The sequence below is a fragment of the Podarcis raffonei genome, chromosome 3, assembly GCF_027172205.1.
Source record: "Podarcis raffonei isolate rPodRaf1 chromosome 3, rPodRaf1.pri, whole genome shotgun sequence".
NCBI lineage: Eukaryota > Metazoa > Chordata > Lepidosauria > Squamata > Lacertidae > Podarcis > Podarcis raffonei.
Window position 1 is genome coordinate 105,014,943 of NC_070604.1, and position 27,623 is coordinate 105,042,565.

At 45.9% G+C, this 27,623-nt stretch overlaps 2 protein-coding genes across 4 annotated transcripts in view; one reads left to right on the top strand and one right to left on the bottom strand.

Annotated features, from left to right (window-relative positions):
* Positions 1–580, top strand: part of RHOQ (ras homolog family member Q) — a 30,845-nt gene extending 30,265 nt beyond the window's left edge. Inside the window, exon 5 of the mRNA XM_053383385.1 lies at positions 342–580. Within this exon, the coding sequence (XP_053239360.1) occupies positions 342–497 (156 nt within the window). The 3' untranslated portion in view covers positions 498–580. The remainder of the gene's footprint in view (positions 1–341) is intronic.
* Positions 581–689: 109 nt separating this feature from the next.
* Positions 690–27,623, bottom strand: part of PIGF (phosphatidylinositol glycan anchor biosynthesis class F) — a 36,824-nt gene continuing 9,890 nt past the window's right edge. For all 3 annotated transcript variants that reach the window (XM_053383382.1, XM_053383383.1, XM_053383384.1), the window contains exons 5-6: positions 14,277–14,385; positions 690–1,062 (exon numbers count right to left, since the gene is read on the bottom strand). In XM_053383382.1, coding sequence (XP_053239357.1) covers positions 949–1,062; positions 14,277–14,385 — 223 coding nt within the window. In that variant the 3' untranslated portion in view covers positions 690–948. The remainder of the gene's footprint in view (positions 1,063–14,276; positions 14,386–27,623) is intronic.

The following is a 27,623-nucleotide window of genomic DNA, read 5'->3' on the forward strand; positions in this document are numbered from 1 at the left end:
CATGCAAGTCCAGCAGGGTGTTGGATGTGGCGCTCTGGCCTCCTTTCGTTTCCTCTCCCTCCTCCTGCCCCCTTTAGGAGTGCGGCCTTAATGTGTTTTCTTCAGAAACGGCACCTAATGAAAAGAATTCTAAATTTGTCACCGAAAGACAAAGTGAAGAAGTAACCTCTTTTCCTGCAGGGTTAGAACAGTAGGATGTTTTTCACAGGGCAAAGACAAAACAAACCTTGATGTGTTCCATAAAAACAAAGGCGCCCACAAGCTGGCAAATGGAGTTTGGGGAGGAGGGAGGTGTCTTTGCGTGCCTGTGCAGCTATTAAAGACATTTGTTTTCTTGACAGATAGGAGCCTACTGCTACGTGGAGTGCTCGGCTTTAACCCAGAAAGGACTGAAGACGGTTTTCGATGAAGCTATCATAGCCATTTTAACTCCAAAGAAACACACGGTGAAAAAACGGATAGGCTCAAGGTGCATTAATTGCTGCCTGATCACGTGAGACCCGCCGGGACGATGGCCACACATACTGTGAAATATTCAATACCGTGCAAACATACACTTAAAACAACAACAACGCTCTATCCACAGATCTGAGATCAATTGGGGAAGCTGATTTTAGGAAAAACTGGCATCAGGCAAAATCCAGAATGTGTGGGAGGGAAATCCCAAATCAGTGAAGGAGCAAGCAGCATCTGTTACAAACACTTTATTCAGGCTGGAAGGAAAAGTACAATCTCTCAGGGGTAACATAATTTAGGACAAGCGACAGATGCATCATCATGTTGCCACAGCATGCAAAACGTGCTGTGAGGAGGAGGAGGAGGAGGAAGGAAGGCCTGACGATGCTCCGAAAGTGTTTCAATCGCCTTCTGCTTTGACCGTGGTCTCTGCGCAGTCACGATGCCAGGAATCAGCACAGCAACAAAAAACGCCTTCTCTCTTTGCGCCAGCTATCTGCTTTTGTACGTAAGCTGCTTCCTGTTCCAGTATATCCACAAAGGTGCAATAAGGAGACCGGCCACGTAGCCAAAGGTCGCTCCGAGCGAACAGGAAATGGGCCACACCTGAAGGAAGAGAATTGCCACGTGGAGAGAGGAGAGAAAGGAAGAGGTCAGACCCTCGACGTACTTTTAGGAGCACAAGTTTCCCGTGCAATCGAACGAAGAAACCAAAATGCGGTACAGGATCCATTGCAGAGCTCGACCTGCTTTCTCAGAGAATGCCAAAAGTGTTAGCGGTTCATCACGCATCTATTACGTGAACACTAAATGTTGTACAGTTTTTAAACATGCGTGCATTAAAATGTAACTAGGCTTTCTGGCTATTGCAGATGATGACACTTGATAATTCCCAGAACTAACGTGGAGCGTTTTAACCCGCCAGTTTTGGGGCCTGGGCTGCTGATGTGCTCCTGCTTTGCTATTATTATTATTATTATTATTATTATTATTATTATTATTATTTCTGTAATAGTGGATTCTTAATATAGCCTGTACTTCTTCCTCCCTGCTCCCTGCCCCCCAAAGTCATAGCATATTTTCATTGCTGAAAAGCTGTGACAAAGCATTTAGCCACAAAGCACAATTTGAACGAAGCATTACCAAGAAAGACCATAGACAGAAAGTAGATTGAGCTCTACTAGCAGACTTATGGGTGCTTACTAGTAGATCACCAAGGATTTCTGACTCCCAATTGTTTTAACAAGGCCACAACTTGGCAGCCAAACTAAGTTGCTGATGGGTGTGGGGGAAAGCCTAGGAATGGATAACTGTGAAAAGTCTGTGAGATGAGTTCTGGCCTTGAAATGAATTCTTAAGGTGAGATAGAGCCCTTAATTCTTTGTTCCCCTCTATTTCTGAGCTACTCTTCTTCACTTGGTGCTTGCTGGTGGACACCTGGGGATTCTAGAAGTAGAGGGAGAGGGGAAAGACCCCAAAGTAGATCTGCAAGCTTGAACTAAGTCCATCTCTGCCATACACCACGAGGAAAGCAAGATTCGGTAGACGACAAATTGCCACGCTCTGCTTGAGTGGTTGCTAACAGTTGGGGGAGGAAGTCTCTGCAAAACCGGCCTCTGCCTCCATGCCAGGAAGCATGTTGTCTTCCCAGCATCTTTGGGGTTTGCTAACTCTCCCCTCACCCCTGTACCCCACAAGTGCTTTTCTCCATTGAAAAGGCTGCAAGCGCCTGAAAGTTGGTGAATGAGGCCCAACAAAATTAGTCAGGGAGACAAAAGGGGAAGAGGCTTCAGAGATCAGAAGCAGAAATGCAGAAACACACACGGCCAACAAGCTTAATTCAGATTTTGAAAACAAAGTAGGAACTGTCTGATTAATCAGACAGGGTTCCATTCTAATCCCAGCATCCTAACTAGTGGCAAAGAAGATGCCACTGACAAACTGCACTACAAAGTAGTCCTAGTTTTTACTCACGAATAGCTACTGTCCTGTGATGTTAGAAGCCACATCAGGCAGCATTTTAGATGAGGGATTCCCTCCGGTGTGAGAGGAGAGAGGCCCCCTTCTACGATTTTACCTGCTGCTTCAGTTTTTATAACGTCTTACATAAAAATTAAATTAACATAAAAGCCAGCTAGTTGCCAAGTTAAATAGTGGGTTTTTAAAAAATATATAAATCATCTTCAAAAATGGTTGTATTGCAAGTGAAGTCATGGCTGACTTAAGTCCCACACTCTACGTATCAACTAACTTTGAACCCAACCCAAAGTAAATGTAAGAGATAAATGTATGTGCAAAGCTTTAAGAACCCCAAAGTGGTTGGCGTAAACTAACCCTGCTCAAATTTTGACTTCCTAAAGGATCAACCTAATCCAAGATTTAAATATCTGCACAGATATAGAGGAGCAAAACTGAATAAAAAATAGGCTCACTGAAACGTCCCCATGCATTTAAATGCTTTGTAGCTCCTAGCAAAAAGGCTCTTCGCCTGTGACTGCAAACTAGTGACACACTACTTGGTTGTGTTCCCTCGGCAGTCCTCCACAACCATGAAAACGACAAACTTTCTACTTCTAAAGTCTCCCGAGATCATGAAATCTGTGCCAGGGAACCAAATTTGCACTCGCACACTGCAAAAGTGTGGAATACAGATAATCCCAGGTGCAAGACTGACGTATTCCCTGCCCAAGCAAGCATCAAAGGAACAATTGTATGCAGTGTCCCCCAACCTTGCAGTTATTATGCCGGGGCAGTCATTGCTGTAGATTAAAACATAATGGCATCGTTGTGTGCACTGATGGCAAACTGATGCCAAATGCTGATAACTGTCCCAGTGGTTCAATAGTGGCCCACATTTGTTCTATGATGCTGAAGCCCTATGCAAATATTCTAAACGAGCGCACTGTCTTGGCTCCCTGCCCTGACAGTCAGGTGCTTGGAGTCACATTCAAATCAAGGCTGTTGCATGAAGAACCCAATGGGCATTGCTCTGATCTGCACAACTCGTGCTCCTCACAAGTGTGCACATACAGCGACCACACAGAAAGCATCTTCATGAGTTGGGCTCTATCTACTGTGTGTTAGTACCAAGCAATGCCTAAGCAGACATCCCAGGCATGGAACACAGGGTGAGGCTATCCCAATCCATGCATAGGGACGGCGTTCGAATGAACATTTAAGAACTCTGGAGTGGTGGGAAAGTGGCCCTTGCCGGTGAATGCTGCAAGCACCAACATGCAGGCAGCTAGCTGGGCAATGAGCAATTATTCCAATAGGTTAGAAAACTTTCTTGGTGCCAATGATTCATTCCGACCTTGACTTGAATATTCTGGCAAAACAGAAGGCTGATTTTCAACAGTGTGTGAAAGAAGTAAATGATAGACTCCCCCACTTTTGAAACCTGATCGCCTCCATCACAACATAAAAGGCCAACTTTTATTAACTTAAAAGCCACAACTTGTCGAGAGGCGAGGGAGCAAAATACTGTGCCACAGTCCAAGTTCTGCTGTTTTATTGCACACTCTGGGTACAGACCATTCTCACTGTGCATTCTGTCTTTCTGAGATGAGTATATGCTACATTACATTCATCTTTACAACAGGCACAATTTGTTCTCCCATCTCCTGGACAGCAAACAAAGTGCAACCCAGGCATGTGAGAAAATGGCCTTTCGTTCTCCAGCTTTTCGCTTCTGCCCCAAGCTAGCATTGCACAAACTCCAGGACGGAAGTATTTGAGGTGAGGAGGCAGGGGAAAGAGCTGGTGGCTTTCACTTCTGCAATTTTTTTCTTCTAGCCGTTAATCTTTTCCTCACGACATGTTAATAAAACTTTTATTTTTGCTACCCGGAATTGACGGCGATGCGGTCTTCCTGCACTTAAGCATCACATTCCTCGGCTTGCGTGTTTAGTATAATGGAGCATTATTTGGAGGTCTTTAGGAGTGTAGCGAAGATGACAGCAATCATCTTTTCATGAGGTGCCTTAGGTACTCTTTATTGACCTTGCTTCCGTTTTTCTAGTCCTGGTTTCAGAAAAATGGGTTCTCTCGCAATTGCTTTTCAAACCAAAGATGTGCTTGCTCCCGTGTGTTAACAATGGTGCCGCGTATTTTTTTGCAGGAGACTTATACGTAAGCCAATGCATATTCAACGCTAGTATGTTGTGTTCTGTGGCCTAATGAAGGCTGTAACTCCACTGGACATTTTCATTCAAAATAAAACTTAATTTCAACAGGAATTGACTAATCGTGATTAGAGGATAATCTGGGCACTGATATGCTGGTTTTTATGAAATACTGAGTTATCTTCCAGTGCCATTTATCGTCCAATGGTCAAGGCGGGGGGAGACTATGTATATTTGAACCTAACCATGCACCCTTCTCTTAATATAAGCGATGGATTGATGCATTCCTAGATATCATCACTGCTGGGTTAAACCCACTCCTATCTGTCCATCGGGAAAGGCCAGGGCAAATGGAACAGCTCTGATCTTGTAGGCACAACTGAGAGGGCAGATCCACCCACTGCTATCCATGCTTAAGGGAGATGTTGGCGCATTGGCCAAGACTGGTCTAGTCCCCTGCTTGACCAGGATTCGTCACCCACTTGGCTAAGTTTGTTTAATGCTCGATTAGGCAAGGAAAGGGAATTTGCTGAAGGAAGAAGAGGCAGGTATAGTTTTTAGATCCTGCAGCCTTCTCTTAGTCGTGACATAAGAGATGGAATCCTGTATCTGTGCATTAGTCCAAAGAGCTTAGCAATACACTAGAACAGCTGTCGCCCATCCAGTGCCCTCTAGATGTTTTTGGCCTACAACTCCCAGCAGCCCCAGCAAGCACATACTGGCTGAGGCTGTTGGGAGTTGTAGGCCAAAGCCTCTGGAGGCCACCAGAATGGTGAAGACTGCAGCAGAAGACTAGCAATGCCTAGGATGGTTATTGGAAAATTGGAGTCTTTATGGCTTCTCTTTTATGAATCAGTTGGGGCATACTTGCTATTTCATCCATGTGCGCTTCAAAACAAAAACTGGAGCCACCAAGTGCTACCGTGATGATTTCTAGAGGGTATAGCTTTTTTTCTTTTTTGCCCCTCTTGCTGGAAAAAGTGCTTTCCGAACCAGAAAAATAAAAATAACTCCATCTTTTCATATGCTACAGTCATCGTTTTTACATTCACCCACATCTTGCTCAGTTATAAATGCCAGAGGCATTGTAATAGGAACAGAGCCTGGTCTTTGGGCGATAAGCTTAGGAATGTTCTTTGACAAGCCAGTTCCAAAAAAACAAAAAAAACAGCGGCATAGCTTGTTCAGTAAATAAACCTTGGCATGAACTACTGCTTCCTTTTGTTTTGCACTATTTTGGGCAGGGGGAGATAGGATGGCCAGGAGCCACAGACCTACGCAACTTTTGTGTGCCTGCCCAACATGGATTTGAAGAAGGATTTCCCTTACAGTGGTATCTCGGGTTAAGTGCTTAATTCCTTCCGGAGGTCCGTATTTAACCTGAAACTGTTCTTAACCTGAAGCATCACTTTAGCTAACGGGGCCTCCTGCTGCTGCCGTGCCGCTGGAGCACGATTTCTGTTCTCATCCTGAAGCAAAGTTCTTAACCTGAAGCACTATTTCTGGGTTACCAGAGTCTGTAACCGGAAGCGTATGTAACCTGAGGTACCCCTGTACAAGCTTCAGAGGTGGCATGGGGAGAAGACAATTAATTGATAAATTAAATATTTTTAAACCTGGTAGGGGCGCACACAAACTCTTGGGTTCGCCTATAAGTAGCTTTTTGGATCCCGGGCACCAGCTAAGTTGTACCACTAGACGATTTTCTCAGGATTGCTCTGCCCGTTTCAATTATCTATGCCTATAACATTCACCCATGAATCCCAAACTTTGGCTCCATTTCTCTCTCTGGCTACAGCCACCCTGTACATTCAAAGCACGCTTATACCCTTTAAACAATCACAGCACCCTGCTCCCCAAAAATACTGGGATCTGTAGTTTGTTAAAGCTGCTGGGAATCGTAGCTCTGCGAGAAGCTCTCCTAACAACACATAGTTCCCAGGATTCTTTGGGGGGAGCCATGGCAGTTAAAGTGCTTTAAAGTGTATGATGTGATTGGGACTGCAGTCTCATCCATGCCCATACGCTGATTCCCTGTGGTGTGTTGAGCGTATAGGAATATCAGAGCCACAGGAGGTTTTCCTACCAATTGTGTCCCCACTACAGCCGGCCCCATCCACATCAGGTTGCGAGATTCAGCCATGCTCTCTGCTACCGGAGACTCTTGTTCCCACATCATGGGGGGGGTGTCTTTACCACCAAGCAATGTTAAACCAGAAAAGCTTACTTGGCCCGGTATACAACCCTGAGCTTTCACCGTTTTTAAAGGTTTCAGAAGCTCCCCCCAGCACACAGATAAGTCAGAAAGACTAAATCTGCAATCCTCATTATGGAGAAGTTCAAGTGCTTTCCAGTTGTACTCAGCTGTTTGCCAGGATGTCAAAAGCAGGCGTGGAGCTTTTGAAGATGACATAAAACAGATTTGGTGGGCAACGTCAAACGCACGGCATGCAGGCAGCCTTTACCTTTCATATACTTTGTGTTTATGCAAGGCTTGGTAAGCTCTTCTCCTGGAATGAAGGCGGCTGCCTCATGCAAATAGATCAATTTATATTTATTGAAGTTTGCAATTTTTAAAGAAAATCTATTGATGCCTTCTTTAACTGTCTGCCCCAAATCACTCTTAATAACGCCATTCTTGGTTTCCACTGAATTCATGTCATATTTTGGATCCACGATTTTGCAAGCTATATTAGCCTTAGCTGAGGACTAAGTTCGTTAGTTCCCTTTCAACTCTAGGATTCCAGAGAAGCACACAATAATTTTTACTAAACTTTGCCATCTTTTTATGTTGTGAACTGCCCCGAGATTGATGGATGAAGGGTGGTATACAAATTAAATAAAAAAATAAAAACACATTTTTTCCATTTCATAAAATAGAAGAGTGGGATTTTTTCACTTGCCATCTGCTTACTGAGGTTTGCAAGCATTGCATTCAGTGAAGAGACATGGTCTCCTTTTCATGGAATGCACTGAAATATTTGTCTAGTTACTGAATAAAATGTGTCATTACACTAAGTGGTTTCACATCCTGGAATGGACAGTATTTGCATGTAATGGGCAATTCAGGTTGAAGACTACAAAGATACATTTGACAGTTTTGAGATTTTTTTAAAGAAAAAACTTGATAGAATTCTGATCAACAGTAACTAGAAGTAGAATAAACTATAGAAATGTCACAGTCTGGTTGGATTTGCAAGCGGCAAGGGCAAGTGTTTAGCTTTTTCTTGGATATGACAGGAAAAATTAAAGTTTTTATTCTAAGGGCTGCCTTCAGACTTGATCTCACACCAATTTCTATGTACAATACACACACACATACGCACACACACAATTATTATTATTATTATTTATACCCTGGCCATCTGGCTGGGTTTCCCAAGCATCTCTGGGCGGCTTTAAACATATCTCAAAACGTAATAAAAACATCAATCCTTTAAAACTCCCCTAAACATTAAAAACTTCCCTGAAGTTGTCTTCTAAAAGTCAGATAGTTGTTTATCTCTTTGACACCTGATGGGGGGAGCACGCACCACCACAGAGAAGGCCCTCTGCATGGTTCCCTGTAACTTCGCTTCTCGCAGTGAGGGAACTGCCAGAAGGCCCTCGGAGCTGGACCTCAGTGTCTGGGCTGAGTGATGGGGGTGGAGATGCTCCTTCAGGTATACTGGGCTGAGGCCGTTTAGGGCTTTAAAGGTCAGCACCAACACTTGATTTGTGCTTGGAAATGTACTGAGAACTAGTGAAGATCCTTTAGGACCGGTGTTATAAGGTCAGTCACCAGTCTAGCTGCCACATTCTGGATTAGTTGTAGTTTCAGAGTCACCTTCAAAGGTAGACCCACATAGAGCGAAACTGCAGTAGTCCAAGCAGCAGAGCATGCACCACTCTGGTGACACAGTCTGGAGGCAGGTAGGGTCTCAGCCTGCATACCAGATGGAGTTGGTAGACAGCTGCCCTGGACACAGAATTGACCTGCGCCTCCATGGACAGCTGTGAGTCCAAAATGACTCCCAGGCTGCGCACCTGGTCCTTCAGGGGCACAGGTACCCCATTCAGAGCCAGGGAGTCCTCCACACCCGCCTGCCCCCTGTCCCCCAAGAACAGTACTCCTGTCTTGTCAGGATTCAACCTCCATCTGTAAGCCGCCATCCATCCGCCTCCAGACACTCACACAGGACCTTCACTGCCTTCACTGGTTCTGAATTAAATGAGAGGTAGAGCTGGGTACATAGGGATGCGGGTGGCGCTGTGGGTTAAACCACAGAGCCTAGGACTTGCCGATCAGAAGGTCGGCGGTTCGAATCCCCACAACGGGATGAGCTCCCGTTGCTCAGTCCCTCCCGAGGCTCGGTCCCTGCTCCTGCCAACCTAGCAGTTGAAAAGCATGTCAAAGTGCAAGTAGATAAATAGGTACCGCTCCGGCGGGAAAGTAAACGGTGTTTCCGTGCGCTGCTCTGGTTCGCCAGAAGCGGCTTAGTCATGCTGGCCACATGACCCGGAAGCTGTACGCCGGCTCTCTCGGCCAATAAAGCGAGATGAGCACCGCAACCCCAGAGTCGGTCACGACTGGACCTAATGGTCAGGGGTCCCTTTACCTTTTACCTAGAGCTGGGTATCATCTGCATACTGGTAGACACCCAGCCCAAACCCCCTGATTATCTCTCCCAGCAGCTTCATATGGATATTAAAAAGCACGGGGGAAAGGATGGAACCCTGAGGCACCTCACAAATGAGAGCCCAGGGGTCCAAACACTCATCCCCCCCCCACTTTCTGGATATGGCCCAGGAGGAAGGAGCGGAACCACTGTATAACAGTGCCCCCAGCTCCCAGCCCCTCTAGACGGTCCAGAAGGATGTCATGGTTGATGGTATCAAAGGCCACTTAGAGATCCAGCAGAACTAGGAAACAGCTCTCACCTTTGTCCCTAGCCCGCCGGAGATCATCAACCAGTGCGACCAAGGCAGTTTCAGTCCCATGATGAGGCCTGAATCCCAACGGGAAGGGATCCAAATGGTTTGCATCCACCAGGCGTGCCTGGAGTTGTTCAGCAACCACTTGCTCAATCACCTTGCCCAAGAATGGAAGATTTGAGACTGGGCGATAGTTGGCCATATTGGCTGGGTCCATTCACCATCGTCCAGCCCTTCCCAGCTCGCTTTTATGAGCCAGGATGGGCAAGGATCAAGGAGACAGGTGGCCGGTTTCACTCGTCCAAGCGGCAAATACAAATCACAGAAGCAAAGAATTGCAGAAGAACCTAAAGGGTCATCTAGTCCAACCCCCTGCAATGCAGGATCCCGGCTAAAGAATCCCTGACAGAGGGACACCCAACCACTTTTTAGTATCTTTAATACGGTTTCCGTTCACATGCATCTTGTAGGTTTAAAAAACTAGCCTTTGGCCATGGATTTCTGAGCGGTGCAGTGTATGCATTTTGTACTCAATTTGTTTGTGAGCAAAAAATAGCATTTGAGGCCGCCCTGAAATGAAAGCCTTAGAAAGTCTGTGAAATAAGAGTTGGTGTAGCACAGTGGCTAAAAGTCTGGGGCTCAGATCTCGCATCTGCCATGAACTTGCTAAGTAGCCTCAAGCAAACTATTCTCCATCAACCGCAGCTGCCTTCATTACAGGAGGAAAAGGGTTTACCAAGAAAGTAATTTTAGGGGCGGGGGGCGGAATGCAACTGATTATGTAGATAGGTTTTGGTTTTGAGTTGTAATCATGGGCCTTACAGAAATTTCATAAAGTTAAAAGAGCAACGTCTTTTTAAAAGACTGTAAACATTATTTTAGAAGAAAAAGGAGGGATTCGAGACAGCAATCTATTTTTGGAAAACTTATTAAGTGATACTTAGCATGACACATATTTATGAGGCCTAACTATTTCTATTTTCAGCCCATTTAATTTTATTTCCACTTTAATTTCATAGCTCATATTGCGTTATAAATACTCCCCTCGGCAGGAGCCAAATTTTGCTGAAGGCAGCAGTTTTTATGTCCGCATTTGAGGAAACAGGCTGATTTGTGCGTGCGGGAAGTTACCTGACTAACACAAATCTTTCTTTGTTTCATGAAATTTACTGCTTGGTTGCAAGAAAGGAAAAGAAAAAAATCCCCTCAAAAGTGTTGAGGAAAACCCCCAAACAAATCATTAAAGGGGGAAGTGAAAAGTAAGGGAGGATTCAACTCACCAGTCACATCAGTGGAAGTCTTGCCTAAGGACTTCTGCTTGTGCAATGGGGCTTTTGCACCTCCCCCTGAAATTGCGGGTGGTGGTGGGAGACACACACACCCCAGAACAGTGTGGGGAGGGGGGAACAGAGGGGGGGCCATTCAACCTGGCAAGTTGCAATGCTTGCAGAGATGGAATGGTGAGGAAAATGTGACATTTCAGTAGCCTTTCAGGCAAACTCTTTTATTGCCCCTTTTTTGATGAACTGACATCAACTGTTGGGAAGGAAGTATTTCAAAAATGAAGCTGGACAAGCATCTTTGCGACATCTTTTAGACTGGGATGGATGGGTGGTCCCTTTTTTGGCCAAGGGCCACATTACCCTGGCAGAAAACAAATGACATTTTGCAAGGAAGAAGAGCAGAGAACAGCAGTGAGCTATCACCGTTAATTTCTACAGTAGAGTCCTATCTCTCGGAATGGTCTCCCCAGAGAGAACCGCCTGGTGCCCTCTTTGTCATCGTATCGAGCAAAACACCTGGGCGCATGTTGCAGTGGGAAACAATGCATGAATCCATTAAAACCTAAACCTTTTCCTGTAACCGGAACATGAAGTGCCATAAGTTCACAAGGAAGCCCTCCAGACCTATGTTATTTGGGCACAGAATGACAACACTTGCTGTTTCTGACACGGCTTACATCTCAAATCCGTCTGAGCCATTTAGGGGTATCTCCAAATGTCCTCACACTTCTCTCTTGATTCACAAGCAACGTATTTTTGGGAAGCCTCAGATCTCCCAAGAAGGCAAACTTCTGCAACCAGTATTTCTTTTGAGTTCTGAAAGTCTGTCATTGATACAAGTTTGGCTTTTCCCAATAAAATTTTCCACTCCAGTGGCTCCCCATCTATTGCATCGCCTTGGTCTAGTACAATACCAAGATGAATGCCCATTTACAAGCTGCTTTTGCATCGTAAAAAAAGAAGACATTCTTTCCATTTCCCCTATAAAAGAGGATAATAAAGAAAACAAAGCAATAACTTTCTCAGGGGGAGCCGTGTTGGGTCTGCTGTAGCAAAACCAGCAGAGAGTGATGTGGCTCCTTCAAGACTAAGAAATGCTGTTATGGAATATGATTTTGTGGACAGAGCCCACGTTACAACTGCATGCGGGGAAGAAACCAGAATTGGTTTTGGTAGTGATGAATATGGAGCGATTCAACGTGTTGGGAACCAGTGCAGCCCCTTCCAAAAGCTTGGGGAGGTGGGGGAGAGGGAGCTGGTCTTATAGGAAAATATAAAGGTAAAGGGACCCCTGACCATTAGGTCCAGTCGTGGCTGACTCTGGGGTTGCAGCGCTCATCTCGCTTTATTGGCCGAGGGAGCCGGCGTACAGCTTCCGGGTCATGTGGCCAGCATGACTAAGCCACTTTTGGTGAACCAGAGCAGCACACAGAAACGCTGTTTACCTTCCCGCCGGAGCGGTACCTATTTATCTACTTGCACTTTGACGTGCTTTCGAACTGCTAGGTGGGCAGGAGCAGGGACCGAGCAACAGGAGCTCACCCCTTGTGTGAATTCAAACCATGGACCTTCTGATCGGCAAGTCCTAGGTTCTGTGGTTTAACACACAGCACCACCCGCATCCCTAGGAAAATATAAGTGCCATGCAATTTCCTAAAACAGCAAAGAATTTTGCAGGACCTCAAAGACTAACCTATTTATTGGGGCATAATCTTTCATGGACTAAACCCCTCTTTGTCAAGTACACAAAGTGGTCTTAAACCCACGACTTCATGTTACGAGAAAGGAGATTCCGACTAAACATCAGGAAGAACTTTCTGACAGTAAGAGCTGTTTGCGACAGTGGAACGGTCTCCCTTGGGAGGTTGTGGACTCTCCTTCCTTAGAGGTTTTTAATCAGAAGTTGGATGGCCATCTGCCATGGATGCTTTAGTTGAGATTCCTGCATTGCAAGGGGTTGGACTAGATGACCCTTGGGGATTCCTCCTTTCAAATGCCGCAAGACTCGCAAGAGCCCTGCTGGATCAAGCCAAAGGCCTACTGAGTTCAGCGATGGACCAGATGCTTGCGGGAAGCCTGCGAGCAGGACCTGGGTCCAAGAACACTCTCTCTACTTGTGACTGTCAGCAGCTGGCATTTGGAGACGTCTGGAGGAGGCTGAACGCAGTCATCACAATTGTTCTTGCTGCAATGGACTAACAGGTTTAGCTCTCTGGAGACTGCTTCCGAGATCCCTAAGGAGCCTCCCATCTACTTCTCTTTGAAGCTCTCCATCAGCAGCAGAAAGGCTTCTTATAGTTCAGCCCAAATGCTGTGCAGACTGTGCCACCCGATTGCCACCCCTTCTGCTTGCAGACCAGGCTTAGTGTCCATTCCAGGTCCTGCTTCCTGCCCATCAGCTGATTCCCAGTTTGCTTTGTATTTAGATGCACACGGCCCCATGTACATGCACCCTAGCAAGGGTGAAGAGTGTGGGGTGTAGAATTAGACCTGGGCCTCTTTAAAAGACTTGAAAGCAGTAACCCAATCCTTCTCTACTAGCTACTTTGGAATTTTCTAAAGATACTTGTGTGTGCCCTTTACACTTGGAAGGGTAAGGGTGTGTGTGTGTGTGTGTGTGTGCGTGCGCACGCGCTCACTGTGCTTGTGTATTCATAGAAAGGGAGACATTAGAATCAGCTCAGGTTTATTTTAATCTGAAATAAAGTCTGTGTTAATGCCACTAAGAGATCTAAGTTGCAATATGGTTAAAATAAATTCCCTCCCTGTGGTTGGAGCTGGGAGAACAGGTTCATCCATTTTCACGGACTATTCCCTCCCCCCTCCGCTTGCGAAAGGAGAAAGAAACCGCTTTAGATTGGTTTTAAAGTCAGAAAGCTCTTGAACTGACCTGCAGGGGTTATGCAACTCTGAAAATGGCATCAATTGCCAGTAGCTGCTCAGCCAGCTGCATTTACAGCTTTCCTGCAAGCGTCACATTTTCCTCACTGGCAGCAAAGCTTGCCAGGGCTCTGCTTTTTCGAAAACTGCAAAGTATTGTTTTCGGGCACAGGGCTTGGCCACGCCACTTTTGCAGATCAATTTGGCGCCAATAGCCTGCTCCAGATGCATTTTGTTAAGTACTTTTAATGGGGGGAAGCTGCAGCAGTGCAGGCCACGTTCTCAGATGGCAGAAAAAACACGTGGCTTCCCCTGAGACATCATGGGAGCAGTGCTGAGAGGTCACGTGGACTGAATTCCAACAATAACATTCCTGGACCATTAACAAAGCAACCTGGAGGATAAGTCTATCAATGACCATTTTTCCAAAAGAGGTAAATCTCCAGGTTCAGGGACAGAATACACCAGGGGCTTGAGGAACAGCAACAGGGAAGGCCGCCACCTTTATGCCCTGCTTCCAAGTTTCTCAAAGGGGGTACGGCTGCTCTTGGAAACAGCACAGAAGACTTAGAGGTCTGATCGGCCAACGTTCATTCACATATAAGATGTAGAAACCAACCTGCCACGGCCGATCCCAATCCAGTGGAATAGGAAATGCTCCAAGCCACGCCCCCACCACGCTGCACATCGCGGTAATCTGTAGACTGCTATCCCAGATGGACATTGCCCTGGGGGAGAAATGTAAAAAAAAGCTCAGTAACTTTAGGGGGGGGGATGCATGCATTATCCTGGGGAAGAGGAAACTGAGAGGAGATACGATACCCAAATATCTAAAGGGCTGTTGCGTGGGAGATAGAGCAAGCTGGTTCCTCCTGCTCCGGAGGGTAGGACCCAAACCAACAGTGTCATGTTACAGGAAAGGAGATTCCAAATAAACACCTGGAAAAACTTTCTGGCAGTAAGAGCTGTCCGGCAGTGAAACACACTCCCTCGGGAGGTTGCAAACTCTCCTTCCTCGGAGGTTTTTAAGCAGAAGTTTGACGGCCATCCGTCATGGAAGCTTTAGTTGAGATTCCTGCATTGCAAGGGGTTCAGCTAGATGACCCATGGGGTCCCTTCCAACTCTCCAATTCTATGATTCGCAACAATGGACCTGTCTAGCAAAGGCTGCAATCCCAAAGATAAAGGTAAAGGGACCCCTGACCATTAGGTCCAGTTGCAGATGACTCTGGGGCCAAGGGAGCCGGTGCACAGCTTCCAGGTCATGTGGCCAGCATGACTAAGCCGCTTCTGGCGAACCAGAGCAGCGCACGGAAATGCCGTTTACCTTCCCGCTGGAGTGGTACCTATTTATCTACTTGCACTTTGAGGTGCTTTTGAACTGCTAGGTTGGCAGGAGCAGGGATCGAGCAACGGGAGCTCACCCCGTCACAGGGATTCGAACTGCCAACCTTCTGATCGGCAAGCCCTAGGCTCTGTGGTTTAACCCACAGCGCCACCAGAGTCCCACAAATCCCAAAGACAGGATCGCAGAATTGTAGAGACGGAAGGGTTCCTGTGGGTCATCTAGTTCAACCCCCTGCAGTGCAGGAATCTGTTCGTCCAATGTGGGGCACAAAAGTATCACCCAGAGATAGAGTCTCATGCTGTACCAGCTGAGCTGTCCGAGTGTGCTATCCTAGTAAACATGTTTACTAGGAAGCAGGTCCCACCAGCTAAGTGAAATGTACAGGGTCAAGCTGCAAAACTGCAGGCGTACGTACTAAAAAATAATAAAAGTCGCACTCGATTTACACACTACCAGTGGTCCCTCTCATATGTCAAGCCATGGGGTTTAAAGTGAATTCCTTTTAAAGCCAGACATGGTTTGGATCCTACATAACTAAAGAATACTGTGAGTGTCTTCCTGATTATAAAAGTAATCACAGTAGAACTTCTTAAAGGATCCTTTGCCCAAGGGGGGAATCATTTAGTGATTATCTTCTCAGCAGTGCTCTCAACACTGTGGATTTCGCTCTCTTTCTCAAGGCCCATCAGGCTGTATCTTTACTGCGTTAAAAGCAGCTTATGAAAACACTGCCATTTTGAGAGGCATTTGGAACATATGCTTTGCCTACAGTTTTACTTGGTTAATGTTGATTTATATAGCTACTGAGGGTTGTAACCGCAACATTGCTAATACCTACGGAGATCAGTGGCTTTAATATTACCACCGAAGTTCTTTATTTAAATTTCCGATGTTTAATTTCTGCTTAAAATAGTTTGTATACAGTCATACCTCGGCTTCCAAGTGCCTTGGGAGTTGAACGTTCCGGCTCCCGAACGATCTAAAACAGGAATTGAGTGTTCCGGTTTTCAAACATTATTTTGGAAGCCAAACGTCCGATAGGGCTTCCGATTGGCTGCAGGTGCTTCCCACAGCGAATCACAAGCCATGCTTTGGTTTCTGAATGTTTTGGAACTCGAATGGACTTCCAGAATGGATTCCATTCGACTTCCAAGGTATGACTGTACTGTATATGCCTAATGTTGTAAGCATACACTCCAACATTCCTCCGATGAAAACAGGGACGTCCAATTCCATAATAAAAAGTAATTTTATTATTTATACACCGCCCATCAGATTGGGTTGCCCCAGTCGCTCTGCGCAGCTTCCAACATATATAAAAACATAATAAAACATTTTTAGAACTTCCTACACAGGGCTGCCTTCGGATGTTTTCTAAAGGTTGCATAGTTACTGATCTCCTTGACTCAGGGGGTCACATAACTCCATACCCTCCAACATTTCCCTGATGAAAATAGGGAAGTCCTAAGGAAAAATGGGACATTCTGGAATCAAATCAGAAACCGGAATGGCTTCTGTAAATCTGTGACTGTCCCTGGAGTACAGGGACACTTGGAGGGGCTGTTGTAAGGTGCTTTGAGACCCAGGTGGTGAAAAGTGGGATATAGGTTTTAAAAATACATAAATATTGGCTGAGCACATTTGCCTCTGCCTCACCTGCAAAGCAGTGCAGAAACTCATCAGATGGTTAGAGTCCAGAAAGCCTCACAGCTGAAACAGCCCAGGGGCAACTCTGCATCGTGGGATGTGAGCTGAGAGAACTGCAGATCAAATCAATGGGGGCAAAGCCTCACCCCTTTCAGCAAAGTAACAATAAAATTTCACCAGCACTGGTACCCTTCTGGGACTCCGTGTGGCACCAGGGGCTTTTCCGAACCCTCGTGATTCACTATTCACATGCTGCCATTCCCCCCACTGTGCAAGCTTTTTAATTAAGTTCAGCGGGGTATCAAAGGCTCCTGGCTGAGGAATTCTAGTCACATTGGAGGGAAATCTAATTCAAATTGTTGACATTTAATTAGATGTAAATCAAGATCCTTGCATTGTTGTCGTCCAAGTCCTGATAGAGACTTATGTGCAAGAACCACAAGGGACTGCCACTTCCTGGAGCTAGACCCAGATGTCTATCCACACGAGTCTGATGAGATTTACGTTTACTTACATCGGGAATAGGATTTCACTTAAAATTGGTTTGGTTTCTTTCTGCCCCCGCTGAGAAAATTGCTGCTTATGTAACCATAGGATTGGGGGGGGGGATGAGAGAAAGTTTGCAAGTTGTCAGCTATCTAGATGGCGCTGACAAAGGTGCATGGTGTCTCGTGCAATGGCATCCCATTGTAAAGTGACATTCTGCGCCCTCTCTTTGCTTGACAGCAGGATCCTGTGAGCATCCACATGTTGGCGGACTCCACCTCCCATCAGGCTCAGTCAGCAGAGCCAATGGGAGTTAAGAGTCCAACAGCAGCTGGAGAGTCACAGAATTCTCCATCCCTGCTTGACATATGGAAATGCAATGCACTCTTCTATCCTTGCACCTGGAGCCGGAAAATTTGCAAAAATGGACCAGTGCCCCCGAAACATCCTGCCGATTATCTCCAATCAGTTGGCAAAGCTCTTTTGCACATTGCACACTGAAGTGTGGGTGGTGGGAACACATGAAACAGCTTTCCCTGTCGTGGCCCTCGATCCATCGAACTGCGTGCCCCCATTTGGACCCCTCCCTGCTGGTTAAAAACTTTTGGGTTCTGGCTGGCCTATGGTTTCTGCAGTTCTTGATCATTTCCCCCCTTAGCTCCCTCAGTTCCTGGCATGGATTTGCTTGGGTGCAGAGGAACGGTGGGAGGCACCTGCTGGGGAACCCCCCAAGGGAACCCCCAGGGAAAGATGGCTCAGAGCCCGGAGACTGGTGGTGGGATGGCCATGAGTGGCCAGAGGGAGAGGAGGGAGGAGACTGGAAGGAGGTGGTGTCGGAAGCAGAAAAGGGAACAGGGTTTGGTGAGCAGGAAGAGACGGTGGCAGAGGGCAGTTCAGACTCTGAGGCAGAAGAGGAGGAGGGCCAGAAGACAGAGAGGCCGGCTGCCAAAAAAGCCATGAAGTCTCCTCCTGCTGCTGCGACCAGCTCCCTTTTTTCCTGGTCTCCTAGAACACGCAGAGAAATGAAGAGGGCAGAGCAGAGGGAGGTTGTGTGCAGGCGCAGTTTGCGACTGCTTGGGAAAGACCCTGGAGAGGAGGAGTCTTAGGAAGTACAGTGGTACCTCGGGTTACAGATGCTTCAGGTTACAGACTCAGCTAACCCAAAAATAGTACCTTGGGTTAAGAACTTTGCTTCAGGATGAGAACAGAAATCGTGCAGCAGCGGCACGGCAGCAGTGGGAAGCCCCATTAGCTAAAGTGGTCTTCAGGTTAAGAACGGACCTCCAGAACAAATTAAGTTCTTAACCCGAGGTACCACTGTAGTGGGAAGATGGGGAACTTCAGTCCTCGCAACTGCCTTGTTGGAGCAAGACCTACTGGGAAGAGTTGATGGGATCACTAGGCCTGCATTGTTTTGGTTCCTTGAATAAAGAGTTAACTTGTGTTTCTTTAACTGCTGACCGATGCTTGACTGCAGCTCCAGAGGTTTTATTTACTGTTCCTGTTCATTTTGGTATAATATTGTTTTCAATCATGCATGGTTTTATATATATATATATATATATATATATATACACACACACACACACACACACACACACACACACACACACACAGTGGTACCTCGGGTTAAGTACTTAATTCATTCCAGAGGTCCGTTCTTAACCTGAAACTGTTCTTAACCTGAAGCACCACTTTAGCTAATGGGGCCTCCTGCTGCCGCTGGAGCACGATTTCTGTTCTCATCCTGAAGCAAAGTTCTTAACCTGAAGCACTATTTCTGGGTTAGCAGAGTCTGTAACCTGAAGCGTATGTAACCTGTAGCGTATGTAACCTGAGATACCACTGTATAGCTGTTTCCAACTATGGGCATTTTGCAAGAAATGGGAAGGAAACATTTTATTTTTAAGCACATAATTCACAGATGAGTGCACATGTGTAGGCACACAGAAATGTAACATAGGGAATGAGCTGCACTTTAGACAGCCAATGTTTTGGACACATCTCTTAGGGAACACCGTAAACCGTGGACTGCAGATACCAATTTGGGGGAGGGCCATAGCTCAGAAGCAGAGCATCAGCCTGGCTCAATCCTGAGCATCTGCGGGTTGGGGATGAAAATGTCCAAAACCCTGGAGACCTACTGACAGCCAGTGAAGACGATATTGAGCTAGTTGGATCAATAGTCTGACTAGGTATAAGGCAACTTCCTATGTTCCTATGTCTGAAAACACAGGGCGATAGATATCCTTAGAAGGCTCTTTAATCCAGCTTGTACCAATTTTAAAGTAGTAAATAAAAGTAACCACAATGACTCTTAGCTGTCACAGAAAGGGCATCGTTGGAGCCTTCAGCACTCAGTGTTTACAGACACTTTGCCATCTGGTTGCAACATTATTACCCAGGCTATATGCACAGAAAGAGGGAACATCCAACTTTTCTCCTAGCTCAAAAGCATTCACGGCAGGCACAAAATAAGCCCGAATCACCAGGCTAGAATAACATTTCAAATTCCTTAAGTACAGTGGCGCCTGCAAAATCAGCTCCGGCATAAACAAACACTTCTGCGCAGACGGCAAGAGAATATCTCCTGCTTAGTCTGTAGCTGAATTTATCGCATTAGAGGCTTTGCTTAGACATGGTATCTGCGCTAACAACTGACTTTGGCCAAGGAAGAGAGAAGCAACCTAAGCAAAATACCTCATTGTTATTTTTTTTATACGTCAGACGTACACTGCAAAAGCCTTGCAGCATTTATAGCTCAGGTCCTGAAATACTTATTGCTTGCTTAGGTTTATGCACCTTTTTCATGACTAGACAACTGGCCAAAGCACATTCTCTCTCTCTCTCTCTCTCTCTCTCTCTCTCTCTCTCTCTCTCTCTCCCCCCCCCCCTCTCTCTCTCTCTGTGTTACATATAGTCAATTTCTATAATGGAGAGAACTAGCAACAACAGTCTGAGGATCCGAGCTGCAAAAAAGTGTCAAGGCAGCTAAATGTGCAGATGACACAGAAACAAATCACAACGGCTAAAAATCCACAACAGATTGCGAGGAGCTGCAGAAAGCTTTCATAACTCAGAGTGTGGGCAAAGAAACAGCAGATGATACTCCAGGTGGTAATGGGGCGGGGGGAAGACACACAAAATACATACACAGATTCCCCACCCCAAGTTTTAGCCTCTGAATTAGCAATTGCCACTCAGGAAAGAAATCCTGAAGTCATTGTGAATCACCCGGCACACTAAGGAAAGTCTTCTGCAGCAAAAGAGGGAGAATAACCTGGGATTTAACAGCAATGAAGACACCACAAAATGTGACTCCGTAGATATCAGTGGTGCATCCAAATCCTAACTACCGCGTCTAAGGCCACATTTACGCCATACATTTAAAGCACTAAGATGCCACTTCAGACAGCTGTGGCTTTCTCCCAAAGAAATATGGAAGCTGCCGTTTGTTAAGGGTGCCAAGGATTGTTTGGAGACAACTATCCCCCTCGTTGTTGTTTAGTTGTTTAGTCGTGTCCGACTCTTCGTGACCCCACGGACCAGAGCACGCCAGGCACTCCTGTCTTCCACTGCCTCCCACAGTTTGGTCAAACTCATGCTGGTAGCTTTGAGAACACTGTCCAACCATCTCGTCCTCTGTTGTCCCCTTCTCCTTAACTCAGAGAAGCTATGAGCTATGCCGTGCAAGGCTACCCAAGATGGACAGCTCATAGTGGAGAGTTTTGACCAAACGTGATCCACCTGGAGCAGGAACCGGCAATGCCACTCCAGTATCCCTGCCAAGAAAACTCCATGGACAAAGACTATTCCCCTCACCAGTTCCCCGGGAACAGCATTAAAATTTGCCAGGAGCATTTTGCACCTGTCTGTCGGTCGCTTGCAACCAAGTGAAAATGCCCAAGAATCTGGATGGCACCTGATGTCTCCACCACCTGGAGATCATTGGATCTGAACTGTTTTCACACACCAGCAACACATCCTGTAGAATTCTGTCTGTTATATTTTATCTGCACAATCAGAATGAATTTCAAGAACAAAAAAGTTATGTTGAAAAGCTGGCCCTAGGAAGCTGTCATATGCAGAGTCAGACCCCTGATTGGTACTGTCTGGGCTGAGAGGAAACAACTCTCCAGGGTTTCAGAGTGCAGACATTCCCAGTCTTATCTGGAGACGCCAGGAATTGACCCCAAGACCATCTTCATGCAAAGGAGACACTGCTACCGAGCTGTGCCCATTCCACATGCCAAGGAGAAGCAAGGGCAAGCACTCCACTTTTCTCATTTTTTCATTTTTCTTTTGGCTCAAGGAGCAGCCAGTCATGCAAGTCCTCCCCTGCAGTCTGGAGGGATGGAGCCCAGACACAGATTTACCACTTCACTGCAAACTAGACCATAATTACAAGGAGGCAAAGAAATACTACAAAAGACCCCAAGGACAAAAAAAAAGAGAAAGGAAGAAAGAAATACATCTCACAGAGAAGCAAGAGATAGTACAGATTTAGGATCCCAGACTAGTCTGCACAAGCACACCTGGCATCAACGATGCAACTAAATAGAAACGCAAGGCAAGCGCTGAGCATAGTCTCTCACCTCCACACAATATTGCTGAATTGGGACAGGGGAGACTTACTGGGATTTTAAAAGGCACAGGAGGGAGACGAAGGGTTGGAAATTTGACGATCAACAATGGTCAACAATGGTTCAGCTAGCTTCAGCTAAGCCAGGCATAGGCAAACTCCGGCCCTCCAGATGTTTGGGACTACAATTCCCATCACCCCTGACCACTGGACATGTTAGTTAGGGATGATGGGAATTGTAGTCCCAAACATCTGGAGGGCCGGAGTTGGCCTATGTCTGAGCTAAGCCGACTGAGTCACAGCTGAGTCAGGATGAGAAGGTTACGCAGCCTTATCTTTGACCAAGACGGGGTTGGGGACTTAACACCGGATGAGTTGGGAATCAGCAGGCTGAGCCAGAGATTCACTGCCTCCTAAACCGCTCATCCTAGTGCAACCCACCATAAGACTGCCTGCTAGGTAAGCGTTTATTGCCTTGAGTCATGCCGCCTGGGTCACCATGGGGAAAGGGGGGGTTTCTTTAAATGGGGTTGGAGCAGCTGTGCCTTTTCTTTGCTGTATTCCTTTTTTAAAAAAGATAAAAATAAATAATTATAAAACAAAACAAAAAAAGTAAGCAGCTAGCCCGGGCAGGGGGTTGGAGGGAGGTAAGAGGTGAGAAAGGCAAAGAAGGATTCAAACAGCAGCAGTAACAAAATCGGCAATTGTATGTAAGACAAGGGCTTTTTGTGCAGCCTGCTATTTTCGCCAACAATGCTTGAGCAGTTTTCCAAAGAGGTTTCCTCTCCTGCCTCCATCAGCCCTGACAATCTCTTCGCAGCATTTCTTCCCCACTCTGGGCTTGTGACAGCTGGCCATTAGCTTAGTGACACCGGTTACAATACAGAGATGTCAGAGCGCAAAGCAAAGTCCAGGAGTGGCGAGCTGAAGGCGTCTTGTTCCTCGCAGACAGAACTACAGGAGACAGGAGCCGTGAGGAGCAATTATTTAAAGCACAGGATGTGGCTTATTTATATATAATTCTCTTTGTGTGCATGCACAACACACTCAGAAAGACTGCACCAAACAATGAAAACTCTTAGCATTCTCTGCGCACACTCCATGCACCCCCTGCAAAAAAAAGGGGGTTTTAAACGTTTGAGTTCCCTGGGACAGCTGGCGACTCCGATGACATGGAGTATGTGTGCAAAATGTCCCTTCTACACTACCAAACCACCCCCACACTTGTGCCAACATGGTGCCCTGCAGACACTATTGGGACAGCAACATCCACCAGCCAGCATGGCAAATGACAGAGTCAGTAATCCCCTTTGGGGATCCCTGCCATAATACTTCTCTCAGCTCCACCCTGATAGCAGGCAGCTCTTCCTACCTGCTCTGTCCATTCTTAGCTGCGATTCCTCCACTGCAGGGGGTTGGACGAGAGGACCCCTGAGGTCCCTTCTGACTGTACGTTCCCCATGATAGAGAAATGGAAGCTCCAGATTCAAAGGCAGCATACCTCTCAACGAGAGGTGCTCTTGGACAAACCACAGGGGAAGTGAAATCGCCTTCGGTCACTGCTTGAATAGCTAACGTTGGAAGCAGAAAGCTGGACCAGATGGAAGGAAGTCTTTGGCGATCACTCGTAGTCGAGTAAGACTGTCTTCCATAAACACGGTTTTAACAATGAGTCCGTAAGTGACTGTGGAGGCCAATTCTGGATCCGCACGTCCTTCCACAGTGGGGACATAGATTTCCAAGCGGGAGTTGATCACGGTGTGGATTTGCCAAGCGTGCCTTCCTCCTAGCACGTTTCTCCCTTTCGTCCTGAGTTCGAGTGTCTTCAAAGCTCATGACACCTTTGGTAAAGGCTGTTCTCCAACTGGAGCGCACGCAGGCCAGTGTTTCCCAGTTGTCGGTGTTTATACTACATTTTTTTAGATTTGCCTTGAGAGAGTCTTTGAACCTCTTTTGTTGACCACCAGCATTACGCTTTCCATTTTTAAGTTTGGAATAGAGTAATTGCTTTGGAAGACGATCATCAGGCATCTGCACAATATGACCAGTCCAATGAAGTTGATGTTGAAGAATCATTGCTTCAACACTGGTGAAGGAAGTATCTTACCTAAGACAACAGTAGGGTCTGACTCCACAACACAGGTACTTAGTACATACCCCACCACCGTTGGTTTTCCCTCTGCTTTCATAGAATCATAGAATCATAGAGTTGGAAGAGACCACAAGGGCCATCGAGTCCAACCCCCTGCCAAGCAGGAAACACCATCAGAGCACTCCTGACATATGGTTGTCAAGCCTCAGCTTAAAGACCTCCAAAGAAGGAGACTCCACCACACTCCTTGGCAGCAAATTCCACTGTCAAACAGCTCTTACTGTCAGGAAGTTCTTCCTAAAGTTTAGGTGGAATCTTCTTTCTTGTAGTTTGGATCCATTGCTCCGTGTCCGCTTCTCTGGAGCAGCAGAAAACAACCTTTCTCCCTCCTCTATGTGACATCCTTTTATATATTTGAACATGGCTATCATATCACCCCTTAACCTCCTCTTCTCCAGGCTAAACATGCCCAGCTCCCTTAGCCGTTCCTCATAAGGCATCGTTTCCAGGCCTTTGACCATTTTGGTTGCCCTCCTCTGGACACGTTCCAGTTTGTCAGTGTCCTTCTTGAACTGTGGTGCCCAGAACTGAACACAGTACTCCAGGTGAGGTCTGACCAGAGCAGAATACATTGGCACTATTACTTCCCTTGATCTAGATGCTATACTCCTATTGATGCAGCCCAGAATTGCATTGGCTTTTTTAGCTGCCGCGTCACACTGTTGGCTCATGTCAAGTTTGTGGTCAACCAAGACTCCTAGATCCTTTTCACATGTACTGCTCTCAAGCCAGGTGTCACCCATCTTGTATTTGTGCCTCTCAATTTTTTTGCCCAAGTGCAATACTTTACATTTCTCCCTGTTAAAATTCATCTTGTTTGTTTTGGCCCAGTTCTCTAATCTGTCAAGGTCGTTTTGAAGTGTGATCCTGTCCTCTGGGGTGTTAGCCACCCCTCCCAGTTTGGTGTCATCTGCAAATTTGATCAGGATGCCCTTGAGTCCATCATCCAAGTCGTTGATAAAGATGTTGAATAAGACCGGGCCCAAGACAGAACCCTGTGGCACCCCACTAGTCACTCTTCTATATCCCATAAATATCATCCCATAAAAGAGTAAGAATTAGAAGAGTTAGAACTCAGATGCAGAGCACATACACGGCAGGCTAAACATCGCTGGGTCAATCTTTGGCATCTCTAGATAGTGGTAGGAAAGACTCCTTGCTGAAACCCTGAAGAACCACTGCCAGTCAGATTATGCAGAGTAAGCTAGACTGGCCAAAGATGACTTGGCATATGGCATAAGGCAGCTTCCTATGAGGAAAAACCCCAGTTTCTCTCCATCATCCATTAGAGTTATCTCCCCTTAAGACTTATTCCAGTAGCACCTGAATTCTTCATATAAAAAATCAGTGTAAGGAGACAAAAGGTACTCGGATACAGAAACCTGGGTCATTGACTAATCAGCCCATCTACTTCCACCACCACCACCCCTTCCTCACTCCATGCTGCCCAAGCTTATCACCTGTAGAGGCAGGCAAATCCATTTTTGCACCTGCAAACATGTGCCAGCATCACCAGTCATGGAGTCTTACTGAGTTCACGCCAACTGTGCAAATGTTTAAGGAAAACCTCGCCATTTTTGCCCTTAAAGAGGTGGTCATGCTGAATTGGGATGACGCGGGTGGGTGCACATTAAGACAGAGTGCTTTAGTACACCAGCGTACGTCCCAACAGGCCAAATCCAAATGCTCAATTGACTGAATAGTTCATCCACTAGAGACTTCCAACAAAATGCCCATATTGCTGGCTGCGGAAGAGAGAATTCAGATTGTTCAGCATGTTCCGGCCAATGCCCTTTTATGCTTAATAGGGAGTTTCCAATTTGAGTGTTTTTCAGAATGCATTAAAAAGAACACCGCAAAATCATTTCACTCCCCAACTATTATTTGCCACTGAAACATTATAGACTTTTAAGGGGGCAGTGGGAATTAAAGGTAATGGGTCGTGCTCCAACAGGTGTTCCATTAGCACAAGGACTTTCACCTGCATCTCCTTCCTCTTCTCTCCCTGCCCTGACCCAATCTGTTCTGAGGTCTCCCCCGACCTACTGGAGCAGAGAGGGGTTACACAGGAAATGGAAGTTTATGGGATGACTTTGTTGAATACAACCCGATAAATATTTTATTTTTTTGCAAAGAAAACAAAAATCAGTTAAAGTCAAAGACTGTCAGTGAAACACTAAATATCTTGGGATAATTAGATTTAATATAGTAGAATGCTACCTCGGTATAATGCCAACTCTTACATAAATGTACAGAAAAATAATAATTATATACAAACTAATTTCTGGGTTCCAGTTCCTGCTCCTCCCTCCTTCTTTGGAATGGCCAAGAGTTTTGCAGACACTTTTGCTTCTGTTTTAAACTAACCAGAACTTGTCATGCCATCTGAAGCTGGACAAATTATAGTTAATCTTAACTACAGTTACAGAAAACAAGCCAACTTCAAACCGTACTTTATGAAGCTTGCTTGTTTTCACTAACGACAGTGTAGGGTCAGGACATAACACTAAACTATCTAATCTAAATCTGAAACGGAAGCATCCAAGCTCTTCTTTGCAGCTGCACTGGAGGGGGGCAGGGCCAGCACATGATCCTCACCCTCGTAACTTTAAACCATAGTTCACCGTTATGTGCAAACTGGGACTCTTGAGCCTCACTAATGTCACACTCTAACATGGCCAGGGAATGGAGATGGGGCTGTGTATGCAATGGGCAAAGAGGTAGGCAGAGAGGCAGAAGCTCAAAGTCACCTTCACCCGAAATAAGTTCTAAGAGACTCAGTGAACAGAGTAAGCTGGGGTCACTAGAATCAGAGGGGGGAAGAAATACAATGTAAGTTAACTTGTTATCTCCCTAGACTGGGCTGGGCGGCACATAGCTGCCCTTTGTTAACATTTTCAGACACCAAATAATCACAACCATGTATTGACTCGCTGGAAACATGAGCATGCCTTGCACCAAGTCATGTACAAGGTATTATTTTTGGTTGCCTTTAGTAACACAGCTCCTATCGCAGAGCTTTCAGTGGTAGGTAGGTCCCTGCCCTATCGCTCTTGTAGCACCTTATACCTGCAAGTTAATTTCCAGTTAACTTCCCTGTAAAGACATAGTTAAGTCTATTGCTAAGCAGTCTTCACTTTGAAGATAGTAGAAGCTACACACTATGACTTATATGTTGTATCTTCTGCCATGGGAGAGTTGAGGGTCTTTGTTATTTGCTATGGGTGTCCTGCAACCAACTAAACATTAAGTGTTTTTAAAATGCCTGCCTTTGCCATTGTGGGAAGTTTTATTTTTTAGGCATATAGCTATAATACTATTCTGGTGTTGATTTGAATATTCCTATATTTTAAATGACACAATATTCGAGCAATTTTTCCTTACCTGGAGAGATTCTACCAGAGTCATCTCACCCCATGTGAGTTTGTCCTTCTGGCCAAATTACCAGAGCTTACTTTACAGAGCTGGACGGCCAAAGTGTGGAAGATGGCCGAGTTATAGCTTGATATAACTTGAACAGATTTCATATGAAACAGACATAAACTGGACTCAGACTGGATGGCCAGAGAATGGAATTTGGCAGAGTTGTAACTTCATAATCCAGGTAGACTGCCAAACTAATGACTCCTCATAGTCCTACAGTTTAGTGAAGAACGAGCCATTTTAGGGTGGTGAGTGCTAAATCAGATAAAAACGTGTGCTTGTATCCAACTAAATCATACTTGGAGTAGAGACCCACTGAATTTAATAG